The 13162-nt window shown below is 37.2% G+C and overlaps 1 protein-coding gene across 7 annotated transcripts in view; it reads right to left on the bottom strand.

The window, feature by feature from the left end:
• CPNE8 (copine 8) overlaps positions 1–13162 on the bottom strand; it is a 107943-nt gene that overhangs the window by 59502 nt on the left and 35279 nt on the right. For all 7 annotated transcript variants that reach the window (XM_037387598.1, XM_037387599.1, XM_037387603.1 and 4 more), the window contains 2 exons: positions 11968–12044; positions 491–554 (listed from right to left, as the gene is read on the bottom strand). In XM_037387598.1, the coding sequence (XP_037243495.1) occupies positions 491–554; positions 11968–12044 (141 nt within the window). The remainder of the gene's footprint in view (positions 1–490; positions 555–11967; positions 12045–13162) is intronic.

The raw sequence follows: 13162 nt of genomic DNA, 5'->3' as shown, positions 1-13162 counted from the left end.
TCATGATTTATGGTGATTCCTTGAAATACCTTACTATTTTTTCCAGTAAATATTAGTTTCACATTTTTAAAATAAATTCCTTGCTATTAGCATAAAATCTTTTAATGATAAGGGTAAAAATCCAAAATACTTTGATGTTCATGTAATGTCAATATTCCATAATGGAAATATAATTCCATGGCTGAAACAAATGGATCATTGTTAAAAATTGGACACCAAGAGATTAAAATGTAATTAAATACTTGAGAAAACAAAAAATAAATTTAAAATCCATCTAAGAATCAAAACCTTTATGGCTTTGTATTTTTTTTGGCTTCTTCCTTTTTCTCCTGTCTAAAACTAAGAGTAACTGATAGGAAAGACGTATCATAACTTCTTACATATATCACAAAATGCAAATTTATACATTATACCTCTGACAATCTGGTGCAGTGTAAATCACAAAATAATTTTCATTTTATTTTATAATAAACAATAAACACACACTTACTCGGCAACAACCTAGTTCCTCTGCTGTGACTATGACTGTTCCACATTTCTTCCCAGGAATTCCACTGCAAGAAAATACAACATCACCTCCATTCCTTAATATCACTCATGAAAGTTACAGGTGACACAGATAAGCAGAAGGTAAGCTTTCAAGTCACAAAACTGATGGCATGCCATACAGCTTCCCCTTTCTGTCACTTGTTCTGTGTAAAAAAGTTGGTTTATCCTAAGTGAATTGGTAAACAAGACACGTATTTCTTCTAACAAGCAAGAAACAAGTTTCAATTTTAAAGGAAATGGTTGAAAAAGTTTAAATAGGATGAAATAACAGTATCAAAATTTTATTTTCCTTCTCCTTCCTATTGATGTTTTAGAGATGACTCTACAACTTACTGATTTGTGAAAAGCATCCTTTTGCAAATTTTCCTTAAACCAAATTCCTAAAATATATTTAATACTATATGCCAGCCCTATTTTACAATATTTATTCTGAAATGTTTATGAAGACACATCATAATCTCACCATCATGTCTGATACAGTAGTTGCAAAGTAAATTATAATAATTATAATTCACGCAGACAGCAATCAAAACATGCTGCTGCAACACCAGAAAGCACAAAACAGATCCTTAGCATAAAGAATAATACAGGAACATAAAAGACACACATAATCTGATACTATAATATGATACTATAACCGGATAGTATTCAATGCTAGTAGCCTTTGGGGGGCGGGGGGGACACGGATGACGGTGACAGCAGAGGGAAGTACAAATATTAGGATGCAACTTTTTGCATGATGCTATACTATTAATGAGAAGTTCTGCAATATCCTAATATCTAGTAATGTGTCCATTAGCATACACCTTGGCAATTACTTCTAGATTTTTTTCAAAACTAATGCTATTGCTTATGCTCATTTTATTTCTAGTTCTTTATTTCTTTACTTCTTTCTTGAAAATAATTATTTTAATAAAATTACTTTCCAAGAAGACATTAAGGTAAAATTGTATTTTCAAATTGATCATATTTTTTAGGTTTTTCTAAGAGAACTAGAGGGCACTCATGTTCTTCTGTTATGACAAAGCATTAATGTCAATATTTGCTGTTGTTCTTATTTTACTTAATAAGTTCCTTAATCCTTTTGAAATTTTTGTACAATGCTCTACAACTTTAGAGAAGTTTAGCAAGACTGGTAAAATAAAGAACTGGTGGGAAAACAGTTCTTAGAAGAAGTTAAAAGTTTAGAAATTATGAATAGAGGAGCAAATACCACTGCAAATTTATGCAAGCTCACTGAAACTCTTGTTTAGAAGTTGATGTTAAAGTCTATCCGGCATACATCAGGAATCCTGCTCCTATACTGCTGCAGTCATTTGCTGGTAATCAGAGTGCTACATGACTGCTCTCCTGGACGTCCTCAGCGCTACATGGGAAGTTTGAATTTCACGAGGAAAATAGCGGATAGGGAAACTATTCAAGTCTTTGTTGTGAAATTTTAAACAACAATTTCAATACATACAAAACTCAAGGCGCTCTTCCATTTAATTTGGTATGCTTTATAAACTACAATAAGACAAAACAGAAGAATTTTCTTCAAATAACAGAAAAAAAATAATCTGGTCATTCCAAATGTTACACAGCATGATTCACAGTTTTATCAGCATCTTCAGATCATATGGGTTTAAATCTGCCATGCTTCAACAGCTCAAGACTGAAAATTACCCAACTTAGTCTCTGTAGCAATGAGATATTGAAATTGAATTCTCAGATTTCCAAAAGATGAAAAAGCTGTGTTTTTTCTTTTGAACAGTACTACTTAAAGCTTCAAAAACTTCTGAAATTTGGTAGTAACAGCAGTAGCAGAAATGACTTAGTGATCAGGGTGATATTGACCTTACATGGTAAAATGTTTCAAGGAACAAATGACCGTGACCCCGTCTTTGACAGGGAAGGAAGAAATAGAAATGTCAGAAGTGTAAGTAAAAAACCAGAAGTTCCCAGCACTACAATTCTGTAGGTTATGCCAACACAAATGGAAAGCACTGGTATCAGAATTACCATTACCTGAACCAAAATTCTTCCTACTGAAGTATTTGAGGCCAGTTATCTGTGCCATTAGGGACATATTTGAGACATAGTCTGGGCAGGGACAGTACTTCGAAGTAAAAGCATCAAGCATTTGGTATGAAAGTCAAATACATTTATCCCACTTCCAAAAGATTATTGTGTCAGATGCTAGATTGTGAAAAATACAACTCTGATCACCTCCTGAAGAGCTGGAGGCCTGAAGTAAAATGCTGCTAAGCAAGCCCCATTTCTGACAAACTGGTCACTGAGCAGTTGCCATTTGATAGAGAACCTTGTGCACTCTGCCTGCAGTTATAACACACGGCAGATAATGCCTGCCTGTCTCAGGCTGAGATTTGCACATGAAGACATTTTTGGGAAGACATGCTTTACTTCATCTTATGAACGTGAAGGCCAAGAGATGCCCAGCCCCAAGAGATACATGTGTCTGGGATAATCACTCTGAAGGATGGGGGAAACTGGAGAGGCAATCCCCTGAAGATATTTGGGCGGTATGTAAGAAAAAAAAAAAAAAAAAAAAAGGAATTCTTGATTGTTGAGCAGACATGACTATACAGCGTGTACCTTTCACGTCTGAGAGCAACTTGGGGTAAGGTTTGGCTTGATGTATTACCAAGGTTCTCAAGGTCATGTGCCTTATAAAAGAAGGATAATATTACCATCATGGCTGGCAAATAAGTGAAATACTTAATAAGAGTAGCACAGAACTTCTCTACAGAACAGAAAGTTTTCATTATTCAGGAACTAAAAACTCTACCAAATGACCTCTGCAGTTTGTGATGCTATTAAATACAAACTTTGTATTCTTGCCTTGAGACTACATGCAGGAAAAAAGTACTGGACCGTTTGCAGACACTAAAGTGTTTGTTCTCTTACAAACTACCTCACAAACAATACATTAAGAAAGAAATTCTTAAATGTGAAGTCAGCACCCTGACAAAAACTTCAGCAGTCACAGATCATTCTAATGGAAAGACCTTTAACCAGCAACAATGCCTTGTGAGAAAATAATAAATTAATTTCAAGCTGATCTTATTGTATGAAAATACATCACTCAGACATTCAGCATTATGGACCAGACCTTCCAATTGAAATACTGACTATTATTACCTTGAAGATGAGCATGTAAGAGTTCCACTTGTTTAAATCCAGAACGCAGTGCCACTGCCCATCCTCTTTAGCTTTAAGGAATAGCTAGTATTGAGCTGCCCTTGAACTGGTTCTATAGCACTGAAGTGACAATATAGAGTTTACGTTTATTTGAACCAATTTCTCAGGGTAAGTTTCTCTGGAAAGAGTTATAGATCAGGGTTTGCGGAGTAATAATGAGGCAATCTGTACTGCATAACCATTGTCAACTCCCAACACTCAGTGCTAGTTATCTAATACTCAGATATAGAAAATCTACCAGTCTAAGTGTGAATAGGGTGCAAACTGAATAAAAGAAGATAAAATACGAGGAAGATGTACATTTCAATTGGTTCTACTAGTTTGAGAGCCCAGAACCTGTAGGTGTTCTACAGTGGTCACCTCTTTTTGGACAGTATTTGAGGGAGCAAATAATTTGACTGTTAGAGGAACTGAACAGAAAGCCATCATCAAATGAAAGGTCCTCAACAATACCTGCATGTATCTAGGCAAGATACAGTCTTGAGGAATAATTATTGTCTCTTTAGAACAAACGATTCCATGACTGAGACACCACATCTACAGCACCTAGAGAAGTTTGAAAGGACACTCTGAAGACCACTTGGGCTTTAACAAGGACTGAAAGGAGGACCTTTCCTGACTTGGTAAAAAGTCAGAAAAAGATGAAAATTTATTTGGGAATTCAAACCTGAGAGTTTAAACCTCCAATTTTGCAAGCTGAAACTGCAATGAGGCAGAGGATGGAACATCTTTCAGACCATTCAAAAATTTACAGTCTTAGCTCTGAATTTACAGAACCTAGCCCTCTGCCAGTCACAACCACAAATAAGAGGATAGGACAAATATATAGGAAGTCCCAATTCCAGTGTTCAGATGTTTTTCTATCAATTATGTTCACAGCAAGGTGACAGGAGAAAGAACTTCCCAAAATAGGCCAGCTGGCTCTAGTACAGCCTCATTAGCAGGCAATGGCACTCAGATGTGAATAACTAGCACAGAATGCTCATTAAGCTTTGCGGTGGCTCTGCCTCCTCATTAAAGGGAATCCCTACAGGAATGCACTTTTAGTAGGTCCTGAAAGAAGCACTGCTCAGAGTTATAAACGTGGCTAGCATTTTCTGTTTAGTGAGACAGAACAGGCAAATATCTAATTCTGAATAATGTCTGGGAAGGTGATGCTCTCTTCAGAGAAAAATAAAGCTGTATCATTTTTGGAAGCAGATACATCTGCACCTCATCCTTTCATGCTGGGGCACACAAGGCCCATCTGAATAAATCTTACACACGGAGCTTGTTTTGAGAAGGCATTTAATGAATCTAGTAACCCAATAGGTAAAGAGAGTAAACATTACTGTTAAAATGTCAGATTCTCCATTTCACCTCCTTTGTATGAATAGATTTATTTTCCAAGAGAAATTATTCAGAGCAAATGTTCACCTCTGTACCTGGCCAGTCTGTAAAATAAAGTGCAACACTGAAGTGTGTTCTTGAACAAAACTGCTCATAGTCACAGGGATACCAAGCTACTGCACTACCATACCAGAAGCAAGAGTCTTCTGTGACAGACTGCATCAAATTCAAAGACCTTAATGGTGGCAGAAGCAGAGGGAGGCTCAGGAGACATCCTCATATACGCCAGGACCAAATACTATTAGGTTCATGCCTCAGCGGCGTAATCTGCTGGTGCTTATAAAACCAATGAAACTAAGAGTCATGCCTGTCATGAAGGCAAAGAAGAAAAATGTGCATGTATATCCACTTTTGCATTCACCAGGAAGGCTAGTAGCAAGGCATGTTTCCGCCTGCCTGACAGACCACTGCAATGGTGTCACTCTAGGCTTGAGATGTTTTACCTTTATTTTGATGAAGGACAAGAGTATCCTTTCATGCTAGACTTTCCAAGGGAACTTTCCCTGGTGATACACAATCTGACTGGGAGTTGGCCAGCTCACGGCAGCCATGGAGTCCTGAATCTCATGAGGCTTTTGTAAATATCCAAAGCAGATAGATCTGAGGTTTAAGCTTAAAGTCTTTCTCATTTTTATTTTGAAAGAATGTCAGAGCATACTTGAATGCCAATCAGAAAATGGAATTCATGCTTCTCAAGCTGCTGAAGTACAAAAAGTGCTACTTCAGTAGGGTAGCTGATTGGGACTAAAACAGCACTGGGCATTCTCTTCTTTGTACATCCATCAGCAGAGAACAGAAAAGGCAAAATGTTAATGAACTTCAGAAATACTGTGAAGAGAAAAAGCTCTCTGATCTTATGTGACAGATCATAAAGAACATTCAAGTTATGTGAACGAGAACTTGAAATTCTAAAGAGAATGGCAAATTTAAAGCAGTAAATGTCCTTAGGAATGGAAGACATACAATATTGTCAATTTAATTATTGTTACTTGAATACTGAAAGACATTAAACACACACCTATAAGCAAACAATACTGAAATGCAATGCAATGGTTTAATGAAAAAAAATAAAACAACAAATATCTCCTAGACACCAAGGTATCCAGACTTCAGAGAGTCCAGAGTGAACAATCAACCAGGAGCAGTCATCTAGCCACAGCACTGTCAAAAGAACCAATGACAAAATAAAACCTGAACACTGGGAAGAGCGGATAAAAAGTCATGAACACCTTCTCATTAGCATTAACAAATATCTACCCATACCACATACACAAAAAGGAAGGTATATTTAAAAATCTTTCAGGGGGATAACTGATTTGGGTCCATTTAGTAGCTGCCATGTAACAGAGTATCAGAAGCCAGACCTGAGCAACGCTTGTTCACCCAAAAGAAAATGTATTGCAGGCCCACACAATTGTGAAAAAATTTAAAGACCTTTCTGCTATAGAGTCTTCACTGATATATTTTCCTTTCTCATAGCTAATTTCAAACTTTAAAATTCATCTGTTACTTACTTCAGACTTTAGTTAACCTGTATCAAGTGATAAAAAACTGCTGAATGGATGATTTTTAATCTATACATTTAAAATAAATTTCAGGAATTTTTTCAGAAAAAGAAAGCATAGCGTGCTGAATAATTTACCATTCTGAAGACAGAAAGAACTATAAAGACCTTCAAGAAATCAGTAAGATTTGTCTTAATAAATAGGTATTGAAAGTCTGCATCTTCTTCAACCAAATCACCACAGGCTTGCCATAAAGTCAACTGACAACTAGTCAAAACAGTCAATGGAGTTGCAACAACACAGTTCGCTGTGGCAGTTAGCATAAGTTAGGCCTAGACAGTGAAAAGGAAGGGAACTTTTATTTTAGTAGAAGTAAGCAAAACAAGGCACCTGTTGTCCCGATTGACACGGTAGTGTTAGCGTGCTCAAGTAGTGAGACTATGTGACCAACCTGCTCACCATCAAGAACTAAAAACATGTCCAGAACAAGTGGAGAGTGTGTGTCCCCACCCCATGGTGCTGAAGCTCTCCTAGGACAACCCTGGTAGGAGCTGGCAGGAGCTGTTTCTCTAATTGGGTTACTGGAGTTCCCCCACCTGCCTTGTACCTCCGTGCTCCTTTGTGGGTGTGAAGATGGGACTTCAGTGGGCTGATGGCTTTCCTGGGATGGGTCTGGAAGTGGCCAGGGCAAGGTACTGTTTGGGCTCCCCCACCTGCCATTGTGCCTCTCTTTTCCTTTGCAGGCATGCTTTTTAATCACATAACCAAACACACCTCTTTTATTATGCCACTTACTATACTTGACCTGAAGGCTATTTCCTGACAGGTTTCCAGAAATTTAATATCCAGAATGGAATTAAGAAGAGAATCACGAGACACCTTTGTCTAATAACCACAATATTTGCTGAAGTTAACCATTTAGTATGATTGTATTAGAAATATGACCATCTGATTTGGCATTGTTTGTTTATGCAGGGTTTTTTTGCAGGAGCTAGATTACAATTCGCAGTTTCCTACTGTTCTACAGTAGCCATAATCTATTAAACAGTAATTTAACATTTGTGATACTGATGCAGTCAATTTTAGAGGGTTTTTGTTTGGTTTTTGGTTGGTTTTTTTTCTCTTGTTGGTTGTTTTGGGGTTTTTGTTAACCCTTTTTTTAGTGTTAAGTTTTAGACAATATTTCATTGCAGACAGCTTGTGATTAGCTAGTGAAATTGAAGGACATCTTAAAAGTTAAGATTCATCTGCAAACCTTGATGACAAGTGAAAGTGACGGCTTTAAAGTACCTTTTTTCTGGACAGTTTTTCAAGTAACTTAAGGAAGCGATACAGCGAAGGATTACTACTAGCATATATTGTTACTGTCTGCATAGGTATGTTTTTAAGTTTGAATAGTATGTTTGTGAGATTTCTCCTGAGTTATACTGCAGATACTGAAACCTGCCTCACTTGCAGAGTTGAAGAATTTATTTACCCTTAAAATGGTATAGTTCTCAGTATGCACAGCCCTACCAACGCAGAAAAGGGAAATAATAAGGAAGATGCAGTGGTATTAATAGAATTGTTTACAGGACAATTAAGCTCTTGCTTTAAAAATAAAGAGTGTAATAAGTACTGGTATAGTCCTTGGGGAAGGAAGGTGAGAAGGGCAGGAGAGGTTGTGGGGCATGCAGGGAAGATTACTAAGGACTTGTCATAAAGACAGAGTGACGGCGATCAGGCAACTGAACTGTGTTTGGAACCCCTCAAAATGCAATAAGTAAACATATTTGAAAAAAAATGCAGAAAAAATGCATTTATTACTAACCTCAATTCTGTATATTAAACGGAATATAAATCATATTGTTAAAGAATGCTGCCGCAGTAACGATCACAGCACTGTATTGGGTTTGCATGGCAAGGTTTTGGCAGCAGGGGAACTACAGGGGCAGCTTCTGTGACAAGCTGTTAGAAGCTTCCCCCATGTCCAACAGAGCCAATGCCAGCCGGCTCTAAGAGCGTCCCATTGCTGGCCAAGGCTGAGCCCATCAGCAATGGTGGTAGTGCCTCTGGGATATCATATCTCCAAAAGAGGCTGTGGCCCCATGGGAAGCCCATGCTGGAGCAGGCTCCTGGCAGGACCCGTGGACCCATACAGAGAAGCCAGGCTGGGGCAGAGGTGCTGGCAGAACTTGTGACCCCATGGGGGACGCAGGATGGAACGCTGTTCCTGAAAGACTGCACCCCATGGAAAGGGCCCACGCTGGAGCAGTGTGTGAAGAGCTGCAGCCCATGGGAAGGACTCACATTGGAGAAGTTCACGGAGGACTGTTTCCCGTGGGAAGCACCCCCACTGGAGCAGGGGAAGAGTGTGAGGAGTCTCCCCCTGAGGGGGAAGCAGCAGCAGAAACAATGTGGGATGAACTGACTGCAGCTCCCATTCCCTGTTCCCCTGCACTGCTGGGGTGGGAGAAGGCAGAGCAAATTGGGAGTAAAGTTAAGCTTGAGAAGAAGGGAGAGGTGGGGGGAAGGCATTTTTAAGTTTTGGGTTTATTTCCCTACTCTGACTTGTAATCGCTTAAATTACTTTTTTCCTGAAGTTGAGTCTGTTCTACCTGTGACAGTAATTGGTGAAAGATCTCTCCCTATCCTTATCTCAACCCATGAGTTTTTTTGTTATACTTTTTCTCTCCCCTGTCCAGCTAAGGAAAAAAACAATAGAGCGGCTTGGTGGGCACCTGGCATCCAGCCAGAGTCAAACCACCACAAGCATTCATGAAATTCAGCAAGAGAACTAACAGCTTACACTTGTTACAAATCAATTTGAAACATCTGCAGTTGGCTGTAAATTAGGGAAGCTAAACCAAAGGCCTATTTTGACGAAATGCTAAGTGAAAATGCTTTGCAGACTTTTCAAGTTTTTTCGTGTTATTCAGTTTGTCAGCATGAGCTGTATGATAAACAAGTCCTGCTGAATATCTTAAATTTTCCGTCGTACAAAACCCAAATGATTGGAAGACATTTACAGACAGAATTTTGTCAAGGCTAATGGACTAGAAGGGCATAATTAGAGGAATGCCTCCCCGCAAAGCAGTGCTAGCCAACCCCTGAGGTTTATGATTCAAAGGATTTGTTTCAGGTATGTGTAAGTCTCAGAAATTCAAGAAGATTAAATCCCATTAAAATGTTTTCTAAACTTAAAATATAATTAAAGTTTACCATAGTTTTTGTAATGGAAATATTTCTTTTACTTCAAAATAAAGCTATTATGATTTCATAAGGACCATTAGATCACATAGTTTTAATTTAAATCAGGGGTCCTCAAACTACGGCCCGTGGGCCAGATACGGCCCCCCAGGGTCCTCAGTCCGGCCCCCTGTATTTACAGACCCCCCCCGCCGGGGGCTGGGGGGGGGAAACCAAGCAGCCGCAGACTACTGCCTGCCGCTTCATCCGCGCCGGCCCCCTGGTTAAAAAGTTTGAGGACCCCTGCTTTAAAGTGTCTTTCAGTTATCAATTTAAATGGTCTGTCCTGAACTGTTATTTCATCCAGAACGAGACCTCGAGACAACATGAAATTATTTTTGGCATGGAAATAGGAAACCTTCAGATGCTTTTCCAAGTTTACGCTTGCGCTGGAATTGTAAAAATGTAAAAACTGAATTGGGTTCAAGTATTGAGAAGGTTTTAACATGACAGCTCAATGCTTCAAAGTTCTTGAAAGATAAAGTGATAGCTGTCATACTTGAGTCTCCTTGAAGCTGGCCACTGTTTTCAGTTTAGGGCTACCTCCACACGACATCACCACACTATTTGATACAAACTAAAGAAATTATTTTTTTAAAAAATATTTTATCAGTGACATTAATTTCTTTACATAAGCAAGAAAAAAGGCTCTAATAAAATCTAGGGGAAAAGACTACCATTGGTGTATGTTGGACACTGATAGCAAAATACTGACTTCTGAGATTTTTCACAGGATTTCAAAGCTACTACTTAAACTAATATTTAAGTTTGTAGTTGACAGGTACAGGATACAAGATATGTACGTGAAAAGGAAAGTAGTGTATAAACCATATAAACCACTAAAGATAGATATAAAAGGGTCACCTGTGTAACAGAAATGCTTAATTACATCAAATATATACATAGAAAAGAAAATTTACAGCTAGAAACATATTTCTTAAGAATTTTACACCAGATCAATAACACATCATTAATATAACTTGATCAGGGAGTTTTCTTGTATTTGCAATTATGCTGAAATAATATCTACATATATTCTGAGTTTTGCAAATTATTGTAGTTTGTCCAGATCCAGGTTCTTATTATTTGAATACAAGTCAGAATATGCGCCCCACATGGTGTTTTCAACCACAGTTTGGCCCACAGTAATATAAAGCTTCCTAAGCCTGAGAACTTCATCTGCCCTTAAAAAGAAATCAGTGATGAAGAAAAATAAATGAAGCAACCCTGGTACACATAACTCATAATGAACCCAGTAAAATAGGACAAGAAACACTCCATCAGACAGAGTAATCAAATTCATGATCATTCTCTGCAGTGCAATTACTATTAAAAGCAAAACAAAAAACTCACAAAAATTCCAAATCAAAAGATATTACCATCACGTGAAATGTCCACCTATACTTTTAAATATTTGCTTTTAATGTCATATGTGATTTTTTAGCATACATTTAAACAAAAATTGTAAACTATTTTCAATTATTCAAACATTATTTAGGAATAGAAAATGAAAATTGATCAAAATTCATATTTTAAAAATCTGTACGCCCCTATGAACAACAGTACACAAACATCAAAATCCTCTTGGTGGGAGAAAAATCCACTGATCATAAGGAAGTTTTTGATACATTTAGTAGGATAAATAGAAAATATTTAATACTCCAGATTGCCTTATTGTTTGGGTATTGTATTCTTGGCAACAATAGAAACATAAGTAGGAATGTTTGGATTTGAAACAGTGAGGATTTTCTTCCTTGATGCTTGAACAAAAGGCAATAAAGATTTATGATGTATTAATCGGCAAACTAGAAGGAAAAATATTTTAAAAATTAGTATACTCAAACTACTTCTAATGCAGGATGTAATGAGGCTGACAAAAATTTTGGATGAGTCAATTCCTTTCCTAACTGTCCAAATCGAAACTTAAATTACCATCGTCTATAAAGAAAGGCTTCTGTTGTACCTAACAATCTGTTCTCTCTTAGAGACCATGTCTGTCAATGTCGTATATCAAGATACCTCACAGCAAAAACCCACAACTCTCACCTCATGAAGCAGTATATATTTACCCACTGTTCAAGAATGACGTACTTACACAATTGATTTTTCCAGTCTGCTCCCCTGTGATCCAACTATTTCTCCCAGCGTACAAAACATTTGTCCCAAAAAATCCTGAAAAGCATTAACATAAAACCTGAGAATTCATGTTTCACATTGAAACAAATGTGGTTTCCCATTTATCTGGACTATTCACTATAGTAAGAACACGTTCTGCTGAACTTTGCATCTTAATAATAATTATGCAATAACGAAGCATAAAGCAGACACTAATACATATTTCAAATAACACTGGGTTGCATTTATAGAAGTAATTCTAATGCACTCCACTATTTTTATGTTATCTTTTTTAGCAACAAAAATTAAACTGAAATGGTAAAAATTTAAAAGCATTAGAAACATGACTGTTTCTTTACCTTCTTTAGTTAGAGCATTTTAATAAATTTCTCTTTTATTAAGAGATTCTACACGGATTTTATGAATTTCATGAAAGTTAATTTTGTTGGCAGAAATTCAAGACTGCACAGGATCTGTATGAGCATCCTGGATTCACAATTATACACAAACATTACTTTAACAACAGACTTTATCTTCCTGTTTTATAATTTAACTGTATAACTAAAAATCAGGTAATTTTCACATCTCCCTGTAATACAAGTATTATAAAGATATGAATGGAATATCAATCTGTTGTATGTGTATTGAAAAAAATGTTATGCTGCAGTCCAACTCTATCTTGCAGGTGACAAGACATTGCTAGCTCTGTTCTTCCAGCATCACTGGCAGTAGTCATAACAGTAGCTTGTTAGATTTGTAGAACAGTAGTTTGTTCACAGACAGTAATGAGAATCGAGACACTTTAATTCCTTAAACACAGCAAACCATAACTTTATGATACTGTGTGCAGTAATGAATATCTGTACAAGTAGTTCTGACTCTTCTCTCAGCCCAGGCCACTCATTCTCACCTCTGAGCTGTGTCAGTTATGGGTCCATATAGTGAATTGGATCTGAGAACGAAGCTCACTCGAGAGGAAAATAACCCTTCAAAAAATAAATTTTTGAAATATGTTCTTTAACTGATCTGACACTGCAACACTATTTCCATGAAGACTAAGTCTTTTTAAATGGCTAAAATTCATCTGAAAACACTCAGCTCCTCATTCATTTCCAAAAACATCAGACACTACATATTCTAAAATAATACCATTTTCTGCACCGAAACCATGTATT

The sequence above is a fragment of the Falco rusticolus genome, chromosome 5 (genome assembly GCF_015220075.1).
Source record: "Falco rusticolus isolate bFalRus1 chromosome 5, bFalRus1.pri, whole genome shotgun sequence".
Lineage (NCBI taxonomy): Eukaryota > Metazoa > Chordata > Aves > Falconiformes > Falconidae > Falco > Falco rusticolus.
This window is presented reverse-complemented; position numbering and strand designations above follow the sequence as displayed.